The sequence below is a fragment of the Catharus ustulatus genome, chromosome 22 (genome assembly GCF_009819885.2).
Source record: "Catharus ustulatus isolate bCatUst1 chromosome 22, bCatUst1.pri.v2, whole genome shotgun sequence".
In the NCBI taxonomy this organism is placed as follows: Eukaryota; Metazoa; Chordata; class Aves; order Passeriformes; family Turdidae; genus Catharus; species Catharus ustulatus.
Genome location: NC_046242.1, coordinates 1,827,295 through 1,847,668, shown reverse-complemented (window position 1 = coordinate 1,847,668; position 20,374 = coordinate 1,827,295). Strand labels below are relative to the sequence as shown.

Sequence of the window (20,374 nt, the reverse complement as noted above, 5' to 3'; positions counted from 1 at the left end):
GCAGTGAGCTCTGCCCTGCAGCAACTGCTGTAGTTATGAATGGTGAGTGTTCAGCCTGTGAACACAAGATAATTGCCCAGGCCTCTGAAAGAGCCCAGAGATGCAAGGGAGCATCCTTTGATCACAGGACGAGCAAACAGCTCAGCTGGGGTTTGAAAAGATGTGAAAAGGGAACACCAGGACACTGCTGTTCCCCACACACCTCCACAGCTGCTGGCTGGGAGGAACAGGAACTCTGCATTTCACTGTTGGACAAAGAACCCTTTGTACAGATTGAAGGTGCATTTTTTAAAATCAGAAACTTTTATTTGGTTGTTACATAATGAGTAAAAGTTTAAGATATTTCAAGCAGGAAGACTAATGGCTCAACCATAATGTGTCACCTACTTCAAGAGCAGTAAAGCAGAAGAAAACAGAAATTGTTTTGCTGCCATAATTCTACCCAAATGGCCTTTCTGCCAGGTAGAAAAATGCTGGGATATGGTGGGAGAGTAGAGCTGATTACATTCATCCTTAACCTTTTATTAAACATCACTAACTTCTTAACACATCTCATTATTTTTAAAGACTCTAGCATGCCTCCTCTCCCAGCTGCATGGTGTCTCTTCTGAAGTCGGATGTTACCCCGAAGATTCCAGGCAGTATCCTATTTCAAAGGCACGCTGTCCCAGAGAACAGGTATTTCTTCCAGGCAAAGAGGGCCATGCAAATGAGCGCAGGAAGGGGCTGGCTGCCTTTCCAGCACACTGGGAGATAACAAACAAGCTGCGTGTTCCAGCGACTTAAAAAAAAAACCACCATTAAAAATCCACGGATAAAACCTGTATGGAATGTAATGGTGCTTTTTGTATGTGCACTCCCAGAATACAAAACCTGGGACAGTGCTGTTGATGTGATCCAAAGACCTAAGTTCATGGTGGTTCAGAATGCTCTGGTGTGAGAAAATATCCCTTGGTACAAACCCCAGTTTTTCTGCTGCAGAAAACCATGAGAACACCGTGCAGCACCTTCACTCCACATGTTCCTGTTACAGCTGCTGCACGAGGAGCTCGAGTGAATTAACTCCTCCACTAAACATCATTTTTTATCTAGACACAAGAAAAAAATAACCCTGCTCTTTAATTACCTCCCTGCATTTTCTTGTGAGGACTTCAGTGCCCATATCCATACACAACAAGAACGAACAGGTCAGCTGTATTATTCAATAATTCAAGAAAGACTTTGGGCGCGTTGTTTTGGTGGGGTGTTGTTTTTTCTTTTTTCTTTGGGCTGCTTCATTTAGGCAGCCACAGGATTTCGAGCTGGCTGCACTGGGGTGCTGCAGGCGCCAAGCAGAGCTGTTAAATCCTGCCCGGCCTGGCTCGGCCCCAGCGCACCGAGGCCTGAGCTGCGTTTGATGCCGGGGCAGCGTCTGAGGCGGAGAATTTAGCGAGCCCCAAGGACATGGAGCCCAACGCTCATCCCTGCACAGGACACACCAAAGTTCCCCCACACCGCCTCTCCCCGTGCCTCAGAGCGTTGAGTTCAGCGCGTTTTTATCAGCCCTGGTACTGTTACCCGCGGTAACGCCCGGCCCGGCCCCGTTGTAACCCCCAACGCCCCGGGGCCAACGGCCGGGCCCGGGGCCGTTCCTGACACGGCGGGGCCGCTCCCGACACACGGCCGGGAGCCGCTCCCGAGCCCCGCGGGCCCTGCCGCGATCGCAGCCGGCCCGCACGGCCCCGAGGCCAGGCCAGGCCAGGCCGGTGCCCGGGGCGGGCCCGGGCGGTGCCCGCGGCTCTCGCGAGAGCGGGGCGGGGCGGCCCCGGGGCGGGCAGGGAGGAGGAGGCGGCTCCGGACCCGCGGTGCCGCCCGCCTGTCACAGCGCCCGGGCCGCCCAGCGCCGCCAGCAGCCGGTAAGGGCCCGCCGGCCGCGGGGCAGCGCTGCTGGGAGGGGGGAGGTGAGGGCAGCTGCGCTAGCGTGGGGTTCCCCGCTCGCTTCGCCGGGCTGCTCCCCGTAATCGCAGCCCCGCGTGCGGAGCCGGGCGAGGCCGCGCAGCAGCGGGAGGAAGGGGTGGGTCTGCCGGGGCAAGCCGGGCTGCAGCCCGCGAGGAGGCGGCGGGGCGGGCGCTGGAGCCTCTCGGTGTGGCGGCCGGGGCAGCGCCGGGCAGGCGGCGGCTCCCCCCGCGCCGGGCCGGGGGCGGCGGAGGAGCCGCAGAGCCGGGCCGGGCTGGGCGGGTCCCGGCGGCCGCGCTGGGCCGGTGGCGGGCGGGGGGCGGCGGCGGCTCCATCTCCCCGTGGCGGCTCCATTTTCCCCCGCGGGCTCCATCTCCATCCCCGCCCGCAGCTCCGTGTCCCCGCTCGCATCTCTGTGTCCCCCCCGCGGGGTCTCCATCCCCCCCGTGCGCTGCCGCATTCCCGGCCCGGTGCCGGCCCGCGCGGGTCCCTCGCGGCGGGGTGGGTGGGCCGGGCTCGCCGTGGTGAATCAGGCGATGGGGAGCGCAGGCTGGGTGCCGGCTGCTGGTGAAAGTGTGGCGGGGAAGCGCGGCGGGTGTTTACCTCCGGCCGGGGCCGCCCGCAGGCTGGAGCGGGGAGGAAGCGGCAGCAGCAGCAGCGATGGCGCGGCTGGTGGCGGTGTGCCGGGACGGCGAGGAGGAGTTCCCCTTCGAGAAGAGGCAGATCCCCCTCTACATCGATGACACCCTCACGGTGAGTCCCCGCGGGCCCGGCCCGCTGTGCCCGCGCCTCCCTCGTGTTGCAATTCCCAAGGCCGGGCCTTTCCTCCTCGCCGGGCCTCGCTGGCTCCTCCTCAGGCTCCTGCAGCGTTAATCTTTGGGACTTTGCAACACTTGGGGTTAACAGAGATGAATGTGGCAACTTTTTTTTTTTTCTCTCCTTTATCTGATGGCCGGCTGTGAGAGCGGGCGAGCCGCATAATGAGGGAGTTATCGCTGTGCCGGGGCCTGTGCACAAGTTGTGCCGGAGCCACGAGCGTGGCTCGGTGCTCAAGGGTGGAGCAAAGCCATTTTTCAGCTGGGAAGGAAGGGAGCCATGTTACCGTGAAACCCCGGCTTGCAGCCCGGCTCCTGCTCTCCCAACAGCCTGCCAAAGGCTGAAGGCGTTTTCCAAAAGCTTTGCCGTGGAGTCGGGGTTTATCGAGGGTGCAGAATCGTAACAAATCGGAGAGTTTCCCACCTCAGGGTGTTGCTGTGGATTGGAAAACGTGGTGGTTTGGTCGTTTCCAGAAGATTCAGTGAGGGGGAAAAAAAAATCAACTAAATGCAGCTTCTGGTTCTTCTCCTCATGTGGTTAGAGGAAGGTTCAAAAATTGCATTGTAGGAGAACACGGAGCAAATGGAAAAAAATTCTCTAACTCGGTTGCTCTTTGTTTTAGTTCTTAAAGCAAGAAAATGCGTTGAAAATAAGAATTGCACTTAGTGTAATTTGGTGTCTTGAAAATTCATGTTTGATTTCTCCTGATAGTGGCACAGTAACTGTTGTTACTTTAAGTGATGTAAAATGGGGGTGATTTAAATTCCTGATGTTTAGGAGGGAAGAATCCCTGAGTTTTATCAGCTAAGGAAGGTGTTCCTGCACATGGCAGGGAGGTGTAGCTGGATGATTTTCAAGGTCTCTTCCAACCCAAACCATTCTTCCACCTTCCAGAACAAAACTTGAATTTCTTCAGACAGTCCCCATGTGGTTTTGCTGCATTTGAAGGAAGTCCTATTGCTGTATTTTAGTTTTGATCAGTTTGAATGGTGGCATATTATTAATATACCAAATATCATCACTATTTTTGGCTTCTCTCAGGTATTAGGCAAAGTTTCCCCTGAAGTTGTCCAAAGCAGCATCTGCCTCTCCTAGAGGAGCTGATGGCCTGGAACACCCAGCACTGTGCAGAAATAGTGCAAGTTAGAGATTTTTGGTGGCTTGGCCACACCTTGAAAGTTACTGTGCCCATTCATTTTCCATTCATTTTCCATGTGGATTTCTCTGTTTTATTTATTTTTTTTTTTACTCCTTCCTGGACTCCGTGTAAAAATTATTGTGTCATGCAGACTTGCCACGCTGTTGTTATTTTTGTTGTGTATAATAAGTTGAGAGTGAAAATTCAGCTCTGCCAGGTGGATGACTTCAGCAGACCTAGAATTCCATTTGTGATTTAGTCCCAGAATTTAACACCAGGCCCAAACTCTGTGTAATTGCACTGTGTTGTTGCTGTCCTTTTTACACTATCCTCATGATTGAAAGGGTCCTCTAGCTGTAAATGAGTTTTATATCCATCTGGAGGAAAGGCATTTATGCAAGTGCAAGTCATCCTCACCATGAAAAAAAAATCTTACCTTGTGTCTTTTTATCTTTTTTTTTTTGTCATTCTGTTACTGTTGTTACAAACTATTTGGATTTCTAGGTGGTTTCTAGAGGCTTTTATTTAAAAAAAAATCTGCAGAAGCAAGTGAATGAACTCTGAGCTTCCTTGTCTGTCATCTATAATTTATTTTTTAAATACTTAATGAGAGCTATTACAAGACATGCAGCTGTCTTTGAAACAGAATTTTACATCTGCAGCACCATCTTTAAAAAATAATGGTGGTTATTGATAGTAACTGGCTTCTGTTACCTCTTTGAAAAGTCAAATTTTAAAAACAATGGGAACAACTATGCCTGTTAGCTGGAAGAGTTAATCTGTGCCTTAGACCTGGAATTGGTGAGTTAGTGATTGCAAATGAGAAGTGGATGGCCCATGTGCTCTTGCTTTGTAGTAGGCCAGGAAGCAGCTCAGGTGCAGGGAGATCCTGCTGCCCTGAGTGCATTCTTCAGCACCACACTTCCCTGTTCCTCCTGGCTCAGCCAGAAATTAAAGGAGTTTTCAATCTCGAGCCCTTTTCATTTCTTAAGCAGCTTTTATGGTTTCTAGAAGGCATTCCATTTGATGTGGTATTACAGGATTTTTTTTTTTTTTCCCTTCCAGTTCAGGGTGTGATGGTGGTTGATGTTTAACCACTTAATAAAATCTCATCAGACACATGAATTAATTTAGTCTTTGATTCTTTTGCTCTGTTGTACAAAATACCTCGGGGTGTTGTCTGATAGTGGGAGATGAAGGTGAGGGGGCAGAAACAGGCAGATTTATCTCTTGGCTCTGTTATTAGCAGATAGAGCTTTTACTTTTGCTTGTAGCTCCTGGCCCACAGCAACACCACATGGGTGATGTAGGAGCCCTGCAAATCTGCAGCAGAAAGTGGTGGGGATGGGGCAGGGCTGAGGGAAGCTGAGGGTTAGGATTGGCACTGCTCTGCACTGAGATAAGGCAGCTGTGCCAATGCTCAGATTGGGGCACACGGGATGGCAAAGCAGTGCCTTGTGCTCAGAAAAACCCTGTTTGATTTGGAGGGGTGCTCAGTGCCTGGAGAAGTGAGGGTGAGTTCTCTGGAGGTGGTGGTGGCAATTAATTCTGCCCTCACAGCTCAGGGAAGGTGGAGGGAGGAAAAGGGATGAATCAGTTTTATTTGCATTGGGGTTAGTTAACAAAGTTGTTGTTTTGTCTTTCAGATTTTAACGTAAACTTTCAGTATTTATATTGACAAATTCCCTCTTTCTCAGTTTGGACAGAGAGGAGAGCTAGGCCAGGCTTTACACATTTTTCTAGTTGCTGTTGTTTTATTCCATGGTTGCACTGTTGGATTTTTGGCTGGAAGTTACTTTCCTGATTTCTGCCTCCTCCCAAGAAATTGCCCTCTTTGTTTCTCAGTAATTTGATAAGAAATGTTATTAATTACTTACAAGTAATCACATTGTTCTGTAGGCTTAACATTTTGCTTTGAGCCTCTTGAGAGTTGCAGCTGCAATCACACAAAGCAAACTATGCCTTGGAGTACCTTGTTGGGTTAATATGGTTTGAAATTAGCCTTTGGAGGAGTCGACTCTGTCATTAAACTGTTGTGACTGTTTCCTCAGAGCTTTATAAATTGAGTTATGCTGTTGGGTCCATTTGGATCTCAGTGTGTGGAAGCTTTTTATTTTTATTTTTTTAACTGAAGCAGGGTTTCAAGTCATGTAGATGATAATATAAGTACTGGTGGTCCATTTAGCAACTTTTGCTTTTTACCAGCTATTTAAGAGTTGCCATTTATAAACTGCCTCTAGAACATTATATTAATGAAGCATTTATTACATTGCTGAAACATTCACTATCTGAAACAGTTACTTTTATCCTTTCCCAAGCTCCAGTAATTATGTGAAAAGAACGAGCATTTAACATAATTTCACTCTTATTTCCCCCAAGAAAGCAAAACAACCAGTGCTCTGTTTGACTTTTTTGTTTGTTTGTTTTGTCTGAAAGCTCCTCTTTAAGTTGTTTTTCCTCTCTTGTATAGATGGTGATGGAATTTCCTGATAATGTGCTGAACCTCGATGGACATCAGAATAACAGTACACAACTGAAACAGTTCGTCCAGGTAAATTATGTTTCCTAAGAATTGAGATTTTTTTTTTGCTTTTCTCAGGTTTGTGTTTTTGCTTCTCCAGGAGGTTGTGACTCCTGGAGTGCCTCAGACACGTCAGCACCTGGGACAATCACACATTGGTACCAAAGTGCACTGGGTTCAGTGGTGCTCTGGATTCCACAGTGTTTATTGCACCTTGTCTTGTCAGGAGGCAAATGCTGCACGTCTGAGAGCTCAGAACTTACAGTGGGAGCTGCAGCCTCTCAGTGCATCTTGATTTGTGTTTTTCTGAGCAGTTTGGAGCTGCCTTTGCAAGTGGAAGTGTGGATTGCCTGAGGTTGGGTTCTTATGATCTACCCTATACCAGGGTAGAATCTCTGTGCCAATTTGTACATTTTATATAGATAACTAGTGAGAATTGGTTTTGTGGTACCCCAGAAATTTTAACCCTAGAACCTGCTGTGCCAAATTCTGGCACCTGTAGCTCTGTAGCACCTGTAGCAGCTGCAGAGTGGTGCCCTTGGTGTCCAGAGGGGCAGAGTTTGCTGCTGTGCAGCTGCAGGGCCCTGCTCAGGGCTGACAGCAGCAGTGCAGACACGTGCTGCATGCCAAATGTAGCTGGGCTGTGAAAATAGCTCATTCCTGCTTTGCTGTGACTCCTGCAATTAATTGCAGGAAGGAGGGTTATTGCAGAGTGATAGTGCTTGGCAGGTGATTTAATGGGCCTTGCTCTAAGAGCACAAACCTTGAATGTTACCTGATGGTACCTCTGCTTTCCATATTGCATGGAAGGAGCTGAGAACTTTCTCTTACGAGTTCTGCTGAATTGTGTGGTCTTTTCTTCCTTTCCCCAGAACTTGTGGCAAATCCTTGGTGCATGAGGGGTGTTTGAGTGGTGTGATGTGACAATAATACAGAAAATACTCTGCTGGCATGGCATTCCCTGTGCAGATACAACTCAAGTGTGGATTTGTGTGCTGGCTGTGAGGAAGGGGCTCTGCTCTGCACAGCTCTGCTGGTGGCACCCCAGTGCAGCTGAAAGCCAAGGCACTAATTCAGCAGTGAGAAGGAATAGAAGAGTGTGTGCTTTTTTTGAGGATGTGTGCCTGGATGTGTTTGACACATCTACAACTGTTTATTGACATAAGCAATACTAGAAGGTGTTCTCATTAATGTTTTATTAATAGCAGACTTTGGATGTTCATTACTGAAGTCAAAGGCTTCACTCTGAGTAGTAATGTGTGCTTTCTGTAATTCCAGCTAGTGGGATTCTAATGGGAAAAATACTGCTAAATCGTCATGGTCTGAGCAGAAAAATTGTTACTGAGATTTCCATAAAATTTCCTTTCCATATGCCAAAGATAAAAGGAGTGTGAGCAGGAGATGAGAACTTGCACTTGGTGTGTGTGTGAGACCTTTTCCTACAACACCTGTGCCGAGGTGGAGAAAAAGGATTTCCCAGCTGGGATGGTTATCCCAGAGCAGCACTTGTGATGAAAGGAGGCAACAAAGAGGAGAAAAAACCATAGGATGAGCGTTTGACGATTTGATTTTTGTGCTTTTTGCAGAGACACAGCATGCTGAAGCAGCAGGACCTGAACATTGCCATGATGGTGACGTCGCGGGAGGTGCTGAGCGCGCTGTCGCAGCTGGTGCCGTGCGTGGGCTGCCGGCGCAGCGTGGAGCGCCTCTTCTCCCAGCTGGTGGAGTCAGGGAACCCTGCCCTGGAGCCCCTCACCGTGGGGCCCAAGGGGGTGCTCTCAGTCACCCGCAGCTGCATGACTGATGCCAAGAAGCTTTACACACTCTTCTACGTGCATGGGTCAGTGTCTGCCGGCCATCCCCGCTCCCTGTCCTGCCTTTTGGCCATGCTGAGTTGTCACAGCACATTGTCCTCTTCAGCATCCATAATTACAGCTGTTTGTTGCCTAAACTGGGAGAAAAGCAGACCTAATCTTGGGTAGCACCATCTGCAGTGCCATGATTGCAGTTGGAAGGTGCCAGTATTTAATATTCAGTCATTATCTGATACAGGCACTGTGGGGTTTTCATGCTCTCTGGAAGAGTGTTTGCCTCATTACTTGGCATGTAAAAAAATAAAATAAGGGTTAATTTTTTCCACTAAAGTTTGCTGCTCTTGGGTGGAAAGGTAGCACTGAGAAACCTTCTGGGCTTGGTTGAGCACAATAAATCCCCCAGTGCCATTAGTTCCTCAGCTGTCAGCAGAGCAAACAGTGAGTGCTCAGCACAGTGTGCCTTGGCCTTCCAGCTCGTTCTTCTTGCTCCAGTTAGCAGGAAAAGTAGGGAAGGTTAGTGCAGAGTTGAGGAGATTGAGCTGAGGGGAGGGTGAGGTAGTGTAACCTGCTCCAGTGGTTCTCAGAATACAAAGTTCCTCACTTTATTTTTTCCTCATAGGTCCAAACTGAATGACATGATTGATGCAATTCCCAAAAGTAAGAAGAACAAGAGGTGTCAGCTACACTCCCTGGACACACACAAACCAAAACCTTTGGGGTGAGTCTGTTTAATGTGCCCAGTATTTTAAGGAATCAAAGTATTGAGACTAATTTATTTTTAAGCATTGAGACCAATTTTTATGCTCTGATCTGGTAGCAGTGGGATTGTAGCAGACCTAAACAGTTGTTGGGGAGAGGAAGAGAAGCACCAGGAGTTTGGGGCATGCTCAGGGCAGGGATGGCTCCTGCACTGTGATATAAGCAATGCTCCACAAAGACAAACTGGTTTTTGTGCTCTGGACCTAAATGGTTGCTCAGCAGATTTTCTCCCTTTGAGGTCAAAGGGTACCTGCTATATAAATATACATCATTTTGCATGGGATTATTAAAAATACCTTGCACAACTGTTAACCAAGGGCTTTATTGTGGTTGGGTGCAGTGTTAAAACTGAACTCCATAAAATGCATTTTCTCAAAAGTGACAGCATGTTTTAAATACACCACTGAACAATATGCATATATGCCTCTGTCTTGAAGCTGAAATGATTTATTCCAGCTGGTTAAGCAGAAAAACACTCCCTGTAAATCTGTTGTGGATTTTAGGGAGGTTTCTTGTTTGTGGGGTGGCTCCTTTTATTATTTTTTTTCATATGATGACCAATAAATTAGTCTCTTGTGCTTAATTGGTGTGTCTGGAGCTTTTTTACTCAGCTGTGTTCTGCTGCTGGTTAAACCTCCAACCTGTGAAAGCTTGCTCATGGTTTCCAGTTACAGGACATGTATTTTTCTATGCAGATTGGAGTCTCTCTGGGTTTAGTTAAATCCCCTGGGATACCAAGCATGTGGAATTTGACACTCGATTTTTGCTTGTGCTGCTTGAGGATACTGGGAACTAATCATTATCTTCTATTATATTTTGGTTACAGGCCTTTCACTAAATTAGTTTAAAGCTTATGTTACACAAGATCCTGAGAGTATAGGGGGGTGTATATATGTATTTCTTTTTTAAATGAAGCAAATCCATAGCACCTTGGAAGTGGGTTTTGGGGTTTTTTTTATGTTTAATAGTTTAATCTTTTCTGTGTGAGAACAGATGCTGTGGAACCTGCAGTTAGCCCTTTGGCAAGGTAGAACAATTCTAAAGCTGAATGAATAGAGAGGAAAATGCTGCTTTTATTTCCTCAATTCATGCTGGAATAAATCCCTTCAGTATTTTGGGTGCTGGCAGGTTAATAGGGGATGTGAGGAAGAACAATGTTTTATACTCTGCAGGTAAAACTTTGGGGTTATGAGAGAACATGGCCTGTGGATAAGCAGTGCAGTTTGCTAAAGAAGCAGGACTTGCACTCCCTTCCTCACTGAAACCCCTCTGCTGTGTGCAGAAGTGAGCAGAGTGCATCAGCAATGATACAAATTCCAATAAATCTGCAGTGGGCACAGACAGCCTCTGGCTGGGCTGTGGAGGCACCCAGTTGTGACAGAACAAACTTCATGGATTGTTTTCAACACAGAGCTCCTGCTCCACATCTTTACAAGAATCTCCTTGAGATGAGTTGCATCTGCTGGGCATCTCCTCCACACAAAAAAGGCTTTGAGTTGGAGCTGTGTGTTTAATTAGAGGAGTTATGTAAGCAGCTAATGCCACTTGCTGTCCTCAGTCTGTGCCTGGCTTTTGGCTCCTCAGCTCCTTTGGGGCTCTTTGAATCTCTCCTAAATGCAAGCCCTATGACCTGGCAAAGGGTGATGGCACAGAGAGCTCCTCTAATTGGGAAACAGGGCTGCTGCTTCCCATTTTCCTCCTTGCTGTATCCATAATTCAGAAATGACCATTCTGATAAGTGTCAAGTGTAGACAAGGCTGTAAATAACATGACTTGTTATTAAAGTGCATTTTTTGCTCATTTCTAGCACACCCAAATGGGAGTTGTAAAGTTGTTTTGATACTCTTAACAAATTTTTGAAATTTGAAGTAGGATGTTTTATGGTGGAAGTTGTGTGGGGTTTTTTTGTTTCGCTGTTTTATTTTACCAAATTGTCTTCAGCTGACAAGTATAAAAACTTGTATGTGTTTATACTTAAAGCAACATTTGAAAAATCATGGCTGCAAAGTCCTGTTGAGTCTGGGTTATAAACATGGACAGCAAAATTTGCATCTCAGTTCTCACCCAAACTTTCATAGATGTTAAGGCTTAACCTATAAAGAATTCAAATTAAATTAAGGATCAGAGCAGCATTTTCCATAGCATTTGTTTAGGAAAAATAACTAGCTGATAATATATATGTTATAGGTCTGAAAAATGTTTGGTAATACTATGTGACAGTGAAAGGAGCAGTAGCAGACTCAGTTCAAAGAAATTAAGAGCAGTTAAGAAAAGTAGAGAAGACAGGAAGAGGAAAGAGAGCAAGTGTAGCATCATTTTCTGCTATGGACCTTCCCAGGGAGCAGTCAGGTAAAAAATGAGGCTCTGCTGGGCTGCTGTGCTGCCCCCCACGAGGCAAATGCAGAGTTTTGTGTCTCCTCTCCGTGCAGGGGCTGCTGGATGGATGTGTGGGAGCTCATGTCCCAGGAGTGCAGGGATGAAGTGGTCCTGATTGACTCCAGCTGCCTCCTAGAAACGTTAGAAACCTACCTAAGGAAACACAGGTATGTGAGAGGAGCCAGCCACACCTGCCTCTGGAGGAATCCACATTTTGGGGAGGTTTAAAATGTCGATTTTTTGTTGTGAAGCTGAAGATCTCAGCTTGGTGGTGCCAGGCTGCACTGGGATGGTTGATGAGACAAAGATGGTGAAATATTGTGTTTAATGAAAGGGAAAATGTGGAGACCTCTGAAGTCACAGCTGCTTGTCTAAATTTTTTTTTTGCTAGGATTAAATTACATTTTACAGTTTAATGTTTAAAAATTGTGTGTTCTCATTCATTCTTCCACTGCTCTTGGGCTGTGTCTGTTTTTAGGCTTCCAGGGAGCATGTGCCATTTCAGAATCCTGTGAACTGCACTAGTGCAAGCAGATTTTAGTCTTGGTGCTGCCTTTAAAGCACTTTTTTTAACCACTTGTTTATGCCTGGTGCTGTTAAATCTCTCTTGCAGGGCAGAAATAAACCATTAAATTATAGTTACATGTGCAGAGGACCTGCCGTGCTGATTGAAAAGTTTTAATTTCCAGCAGTCTCAAGGTTCTGCTATCAACTGTGGGGGCACAGATGGGCGCGGGGGTGGAGGTGCTGTGGAAATAACACTTTGGAAACAAAATAACTTTAATCTCCTGTGACATTAAACACTGCCTTGGCTGCCTTCCTGGTGCTAACCTGCAATAATACTGCTGTTTTCTCTCCTTCCACCGCAGAAAGCAGACAGGTGTCGTAGCTCTAACAGCAAAATAGCTTTGACTTAGTGCTGTCAAGTGGCTGCAGACATTAGGAAAGGGAAAAAACACCATCCAGAGCTGGCATGGAGAGGCAGCTTTGTGAGCTGAAATGTGAGCAGCTTGTCTGACTTGCATTTTTAGAGTCATCCAGCAAGAGATCTTGTAGCCTCTTGAAGGTTACTCCTCTTGTGGCACAGAATGAGCTTAATTTGCTTGTGTTTTAATTATAAGTGTACTCCTGTCACACATGAGCTGTCACATGTTTAAAATGAGTACTTTGTGTTATAAATAACCCTCGTTTGGCCATCAGCACAGCAATCTAATAATTCAAAATATGTTTGTAGTGGAAACAAGGATCACTCTTGTACAGCAGGCACCAGAGGAAACTTTGCCTTATTTCTTATCACTCACTTGAGTACACTTTAAAGAATTGCTAGGTGATGTAGTTGATTACTTGAGAGAGGGATTTTGCACTGTTTGCTCAGTGTTGAGATTTCTGATTTTTTGAGTTGAATTCCATGTGGGGATTTCTTCAAATCAAGTAATCCCTTCGGAGGATGGAAGTTTGATGTCCAGGTTAGTGGTGTAGAATGGGTGGGATAATTCATGGCAAATTTAGGTGGGTAATAACCAGGTTACTGATGGAGAATAGGTGGGATAATTCATGCTCAATAATAACCAAAATATTATAATAATCCCATTTTTTGAACCCTCCTTGGCCCGGTTCAGACGCATCATCGCTTGGGTGAACCAAACCTGACTTTGTCCTTCCCCCTGCAGGTTTTGCACCGACTGCAAGAACAAAGTGCTGCGTGCCTACAACATCCTGATTGGGGAGCTGGACTGCAGCAAGGAGAAGGGTTACTGTGCTGCCCTGTACGAGGGGCTGCGCTGCTGCCCCCACGAGCGCCACATCCACGTGTGCTGCGAGACCGACTTCATCGCGCACCTCTTGGGCCGGGCCGAGCCCGAGTTCGCAGGAGGGTATGAGTATGTAATTGGCTAGAGTGGGCTATCTAGCGCTTTGCTTCTTTATTTGACTCCTCAATGTCTTGGCCCAAAGTGGCTTTTTTTGCCTCCTTGCTGTGTGATGAACTCGTGGTTGTGAGTATCTGTAGCGGTGTAGGCTCGGAGCGAGCGCTTCGGAGGTTTCAGCTGTGCTTTGGAAGGAAAAAGTTACCAAATGTCTTCAGTCCCTAAAGCTGCCTGCTTGTCCACTGAGGTGTTCAAATATGCCAAATAGAAAGGGAGCCTTGGTTGAGGTTTGCCAAATTCCAAGTATTCAAGTTAGTTTTGTTGCCGTTTGTGTATTTCTGAACTTTTCTAAAGCATCTTAAAACTTTGCAGTGAAAAGGACAATTCTGAGCTCAGTGTTGGAGAGCCATAGAAATGACATTAAAGATCATCCTCATAACTGTTTAATGAGGAGGGTAAACCCTTTCACAGTAGTTTCCCCTTAACAGATTGACCAGATTGATAGATAATAGATGTATAAAGCAGATTAATACTGAAGTGTTTGTACTCTGCACGGTAAGTAATGTACAAAATTCCCTGTGTGTTTATTCAGCTTGAGCTAACTGATGGTGAAATAATTGCTGTGAAGTCCAGCAAATTTTAGGACATGAAAGAATGCACCTCTGGCATTTAAACTAGGAAGAGCAGGATGTGGCACCTGAAATCAGAGGTGGCAAGGCACAGTACAGTGCTGCTTCTCAGTGGTGGCTTTGACCTGTTCCTTTCTATTTTGCATCTGCATGCAGCACAGCAGAGCCCTGCCAGGCTGCTCCTGCAAACACAGCTGCAGTTGTACCTCCAGAGAACAAACAGCCCTGCTTTGATCCCTTGCTTGGCTTCCAGCTGCTCTAACAGTGCTGTGCTTTGGTTCCCCTTTCCCCCAGACGCAGAGAGAGGCACGCCAAGACAATAGACATAGCCCAGGAGGAGGTTCTCACCTGCCTGGGCATCCACCTGTACGAGAGGCTGCACCGCATCTGGCAGAAGCTGCGCGCTGAGGAGCAGACGTGGCAGATGCTCTTCTACCTGGGGGTCGATGCTTTACGCAAGAGCTTTGAGGTAAAAACATCCAGATCTGTCCAACTTGGGTCTGAGCTGCTGCAGCAACCAGGCCCATTGTCACTGGAATTTGTTTTCTGCTTTCTAACACTGGGCTGGAAGGAGTGCCAAGGTTGTGTGGCATCCATGGACAGCACAACTGGATTCTGTTCCCATGTGGAATAAACTGGAATAGCAAAGATTGAGGCTTGGTTTTATTTTCAGTGCACTGAACTTTCTGTGTTATTAATTCTGTTTTTCTACCTGATTGCATTGAAAGTAGCTCGGGCTACCACAGTTTTTGGTTGGTTTATGGGTAAAAATGGAGGATGTGCTTTTGAATTAAAGTGATTGCAAACAGTTGTGTTCAGCTTGTTCTGAATGTGCTCTGATCCTGTGGGATCCTGAGCTTCAAACAGAGCTCCTTTAATACTTAACATTAATTACCATTTTAAAATACAGTACTTAATATTAATTACCATTTTGTATGACATAGATCTTTTTTGTTATGTTCATCTTCCATTCATAAGAACTGTTGTTTCTAAAACGCCAGAGAAGGAGGAGAAAAATCAGTTGGGGAAGATCATAATGGAGCATTGAGCTGGTTAGTTGTTGGAGGATTTTTCTACTCCCACAGGATCAGAGTATCACAGATCCAATAATGCATTAAAATCTGCAGCTCTTCTCTGAAAAATGTGAATTTGGGCCATAGGTACAGCCCAGAGCTCCCACACACAGGTTTCCAGCAATCTAAACCAAGTGACTGCATCTGGGTGGGCATTTTCCTCCTGCACTCATTAGTTGTGTTACTGGGACTTCATTCCTGGCTCTTCTCCTTCTCCTTTTTTATAAATGTAAAAACTTGAATTGTGGTAACTTCTGTAACTGGATTTAATCTCTTGTAAACAGATGGCTGTGGAAAAAGTGCAGGGCATTAGTCGATTGGAGCAGCTCTGTGAAGAGTTCTCAGAAGAAGAGAGAGTGAGAGAGCTTAAACAAGAGAAGAAACGCCAAAAGCGGAAGAACAGACGGAAAAATAAATGTGTGTGTGAGATCCCTGCTCCTCTGCAGGCAGCAGAAGAGAAGGAAATCAATCAGGCAAAGGTAAATATGGATAGTTGGGGCTTCATCCATCAAGGATTTTATTGTCTTTTGGTCCCTGGTGGAATTTATTTCAGATGAGTAGAGTCTTTGTAAATACTTACCTGGGATTCCTCAGCTTTTGGGGTTTGGTGGGGTGGGTTTTGTTTAATCCTAAATCTGAAATTCAGGTTATGCCAGATTATTTTTTAACTGTGATTTCTTAAAGATCACTCAGAACCTGAGGGTTGAAATGCTGCTTGTAGACAATTACCACTGGATTTTTGGACAGGGGGAATCTTTAAGTGCAATTATTATTCAGGATCTCTTGGCTGACCTTAATGGGCTGTGGGTCAAGGTAAATTGGTTGGGGTTTTGTTTAGTTGTGTTGAACTTGTGAAGAACTCTAAGCAATGCTGTTATCAGTGAGTGTCAACTGGTTTTTTTCATGGAAAGAGTATCCTTTATAAAAATGCTGGCTGAGCTGCTTTCAGTGCCTGCAAGTGTTTTTTGTTTCTGTTTGAAGGAGAACTCAAACTTCACGGAAAGCAGCTGCAAAGCCTGTGGTAGCACCGAAGAAGCCAACAACTGTGTAGAAGTAATTGTTACTAATGAAAGCACTTCTTGCACTTGTCCTAGTAGTGGTACCCTATTAGGCTCACCTAAAATCAAGAAAGGTATGTCAAATGTTAACATTTTTCATTTTTAAAAAGCATTTGCCATTTGTGGGGTGAACAGTGGTCACTTAAAAAGGAGTCCCTGCCTGTGGCAGTGGGGTGGAACAAGGTGATTTTTAAGGACCCTTCCAACCCAAACCTCTCTGGGATTCTCTGAATTCTTGCTTGGTAGAGGCATAACTGAAGGATGTGCAGCAGTTCCTACAGATGGCAGTAATGTTGGCCTCTGTCTCAGGTTTATCTCCACACTGTACTGGCAGCGACTGTGGCTATTCCTCGAGCATGGAGGGCAGCGAAACGGGGTCCCGGGAGGGCTCGGACGTGGCCTGCACTGAGGGCATCTGCAACCATGATGAAAATGGTAGGTTTGGGAAGAAGATGATGATGCTTTGATATCCCCAGAGCTGCAGCATCTCAAAAGGAACCTGGCTGTGTTTTGCAGGGGACGATGCCTGCGTCCATCGCTGCGATGACAAGGAGGAGGATGGAGACAGCTGTGTGGAGTGCTGGGCTAATGCAGAGGAGAGCAACACAAAAGGCAAAAACAAAAAGAAGAAAAAGAAAAGTAAAGCTTTGAAGTGTGAGAATGACCACGTAAGGAACGCTTCTCTAAATGCTTACCTTTGGGAGTAGTTACAGAAGGATTTTAAGTTCCCATTGAGACTTGCACAGAAGGTCTCCTGTTCCCTTGTCATCCCAAGTTTTGGAATTGAGGTCCTTCCTAGAGCAGCTTGTAGTGGAGTCTCTTGTATGTTCCTAAGCATGTGCACTTTTACTCACTCTGAGTGAATGTGCCACCCCCAGCTCCCCAGGCACACATTTAAATACAAATCCCTTCCCTCGCTCACCTTTGAACCTTCCTCTTCTCCCTCTACTTCCGTCTCCAACTGGAATATCCCACATTAAACACTGCTGGCTGACTGCAGGCTCTTTTCCCTTTCAGATTCAGAAACTTGGGAGCTGTCTGGCAGATGCAGGTAGCAGAGAGACCTCAGGAAATCTCACGCACACAGAGTTTCACCGCGACAAGACCAAAGACACACACGCTGAGAGCTGCTGTAGCGCAGACAAAAGCGGCCAGCAGTTGCCTTGGTTTGAGCATATGAAAAATGTGTCACAGTTTGCAGAACCTACAGAAATGTCACTTGTCCCTGATACTGGAAAAGGTGCCAAAAGCTTAGTGGAACTCCTTGTAAGTAACCATCACCTTTGAATTGAAGGTTGGAGCATCCTGCTTTAGTCGTAGGGGCTGAGAGCTCAACTCCCAGTGAGGAATTGAGTCCCAGGGTTCAGTTCCTTGTGCACATTCCCTGAACAGTTTATAACTGAATGCTTTGCAGAGGAGGAGAAATTGTCACTGGAATGCAGTGACAGAACTTGTGTTGCAAGTGCTCATTGTCATGGATTGCATTATTCCATAACATGAAGTGGGCATTATTGCTGCCTTCAGGCCTCAAATGTTACTTCCCACTGCAGGCTCCTTGGGCAGCTTCCTCTCTCTCTTTTTTCCTCTCTTCCCCCCCCTTTTTTCCTCTTTCCCCCCCCTTTTTTTCCTCTTTCCCCCCCCTTTTTTTCCTCTTTCCCCCCCCTTTTTTTCCTCTTTCCCCCCCCTTTTTTTTCCTCTCTCCCCCCCCTTTTTTTTCCTCTTTCCCCCCCCTTTTTTTCCTCTTTCCCCCCCCTTTTTTTCCTCTTTCCCCCCCCTTTTTTTCCTCTTTCCCCCCCCTTTTTTTCCTCTTTCCCCCCCCTTTTTTTCCTCTTTCCCCCCCCCTTTTTTTCCTCTTTCCCCCCCCCTTTTTTTTCCTCTTTCCCCCCCCTTTTTTTTTTCCTCTCTCCCCCCCCTTTTTTTTTCCTCTCTCCCCCCCCTTTTTTTTTCCTCTCTCCCCCCCCTTTTTTTTCCTCTCTCCCCCCCCTTTTTTTTCCTCTCTCCCCCCCCTTTTTTTTCCTCTCCCCCCCCTTTTTTTCCCTCCCCCCCCTTTTTTTCCTCTCCCCCTTTTTTTTTTCCTCTCCCCCTTTTTTTTTCCCCCTGAAACCCACTAATAAACCCCATCCTTTTCCCATGGGAATGTGCTAAGACTGAAGTGGATTTGGATCCATTTCACAACTGAATTTGCTGCTTCTCACCCAGACCTGAGCCCTGTGTGAGCAGGGTGCCCAGAGCCGCCAGCTGGGCTCTGGGCTGGTGTGGCAGGGCAGCCTGGGGACACTGGGCAGCTTGGGGACATTGTGCCACCCAGCAGGGCAGTGCTGGAGCTCTGAATTCCCGTTGTCATTGCAGGATGAGTCAGAGTGTACTTCTGATGAGGAACTGTTCATCTCCCAGGATGAGATCCAATCCTTCATGGCAAACAACAAGTCTTTCTACAGCAACCGGGAGCAGTACCGGCAGCACCTGAAGGAGAAGTTCAACAAGTACTGTCGCCTCAACGACCACAAGGGGCCCGTCTGCAACAGCTGGCTGGCCACAGCTGGAGCCAACTGAAGCCAGCCCAGCTGTGTCTGTCACTGCAACTCGAGATGACTACTGCGCCTTCTCCTTCCAAACTTAATTTAGTGACTTACGGCAAAATTTTATCTTAAATTAATGTGATTCTTTTTTTTTTTTTTTTCTCCTTTTTTTTTTTTTTTTTTTTTTTTTTTTTTCCAGGGGGAGGCTGGTGGAGGTGATTTCCTTAATTTTGTTCTTTCTCCAGGCTTGTATCTTTAGTTGAGTAGCTGTGCAAGCCTCTCTTCTAATTTAAGCCATCTCTTTTCATTCAATGTTTCTCTTCCTGTGAGACTTACAAAAAGCAAACTAGTGGCAAAGTAATGTTGTACCTATAATTCTGTACAGAATGACAAGGAGCTGAATATAAGATTTTACAAAGTAGACATCCATTTGCAAAATGTTTTGGATGTAATATGCTAAAGCGCAATGTGCAAAAATTTAAATAAAGAATATTTATTAATATGCAGAGTAGAGGTGGGTGTCAGTGTTTGTGCTCTGAGTGCTCGAGCTTTGTGCTTCAGGGAGGTGGAAGTGGGGGGAAAAGGTGAGCTGGGAAAAGACAAATCCTTGAAAGCAGCTCTGTGCTGCCCAGGGATGTGGTTTGGGGATGGTGGAGTTGCTGCCAGCCCAGCAGAGCTTGTAGGGGCTCCTCTGGAAATCCTGGTGTGAGGGCAGGGTCTGTGCTCTGCTCTGGAACTCCTGGTGTGAGAGCAGGGTCTGTGCTCTGCTCTGGAACTCCTGGTGTGAGGGCAGGGTCTGTGCTCTGCTCTATAAATCCTGGTGTGAGGGCAGGGTCTGTGCTCTGCTCTGCTCTGGAAATCCTGGTGTGAGGGCAGGGTCTGTGCTCTGCTCTATAAATCCTGGTGTGAGAGCAGGGTCTGTGCTCTGCTCTGAACATCCTGGTGTGAGGGCAGGGTCTGTGCTCTGCTCTGGAACTCCTGGTGTGAGGGCAGGGTCTGTGCTCTGCTCTGGAACTCCTGGTGTGAGGGCAGGGTCTGTGCTCTGCTCTGAACATCCTGGTGTGAGGGCAGCACCCTTTGGGAAGGAGCTTGGATTTGGAGGGGGCAGCTTGGGCCGTTTTGGGGGCATTGTTCAACCCCACCTTTCCTTTCATCAATTCAATACTTCTGCCTCTTCTGTTCCAATCCATCCCATTTTACCATACATTGTCCCTTCACCTCCTCCTCTGCTCTCCACCCCCATTTTCCCCCTCTGCTGCATCCACCGGGAGCCTTTCCAGGCTGGGCAAACAAAACGCGCTCGCCTTCCCTGCTGGGGCTAGCTCGGAGGGCGTGTCCCCGGTGTCCATGGGCGTGTCCTGGGCGTGTCCCCGGTGTCCTGGGGATGTCCCCGGGGGCCATGGGCGTGTCCTGGATGTGTCCCCGGTAGCCATGGGTGTGTCCTGGGCGTGTCCCCGTTCCCCGTGGCGTGTCCCGGTGCGTTTCCCACTGCCGGTGGGCGTGTCCCGGGGTGTGTCCCCGTTCCCGTGGGCGTGTCCCCGTTCCCGTGGGCGTGTCCCTGTTCCCGTGGGCGTGTCCCGGGGATGTCCCCGTTACTATATGCGTGTCCCCGTTCCCCGAGGCGTGTCCCGGGGCGTGTCCCGGTGCCGTGGGGGTGTCCCCGTTCCCGGGGGTGTCCCCGTGTCCCTGGGCGTGTCCCGGGGGGGTGTCCCCGTTTCCCGTGGGCGTGTCCCCGTTGCCCTGGGCGTGTCCTGGGGCATGTCCCGGTGTTGGTGGGCGTGTCCCGGGGCATGTCCCGGTGTTGGTGGGCGTGTCCCGGGGGTGTCCCCGTTCCCGTGGGTATGTCCCGGGGGGGGTGTCCCCGTGTCCCG

At 47.5% G+C, this 20,374-nt stretch overlaps 1 protein-coding gene across 3 annotated transcripts; it reads left to right on the top strand.

The window, feature by feature from the left end:
• The first annotated feature begins 1,839 nt into the window (after positions 1-1,839).
• GGNBP2 (gametogenetin binding protein 2) lies at positions 1,840-19,009 on the top strand. Of its 3 annotated transcripts, none has more exons than XM_033078419.1 (14): positions 1,840-1,895; positions 2,561-2,688; positions 6,360-6,440; positions 7,997-8,250; positions 8,844-8,942; positions 11,413-11,526; positions 13,030-13,233; positions 14,148-14,322; positions 15,211-15,405; positions 15,908-16,058; positions 16,294-16,419; positions 16,501-16,652; positions 17,002-17,250; positions 18,334-19,009. In XM_033078419.1, exons 2-14 carry the CDS (start codon positions 2,596-2,598, stop codon positions 18,535-18,537), a joined length of 2,097 nt encoding a protein of 698 aa, XP_032934310.1. In that variant the 5' UTR covers positions 1,840-1,895; positions 2,561-2,595; the 3' UTR covers positions 18,538-19,009. The 3 variants fall into 3 exon arrangements, with proteins under 3 accessions (XP_032934310.1, XP_032934308.1, XP_032934309.1); XM_033078417.1 differs by having other exon boundaries at positions 13,030-13,239; XM_033078418.2 differs by lacking the exon at positions 1,840-1,895 and having other exon boundaries at positions 2,509-2,688; positions 13,030-13,239.
• The last annotated feature ends 1,365 nt before the right edge of the window (positions 19,010-20,374 follow it).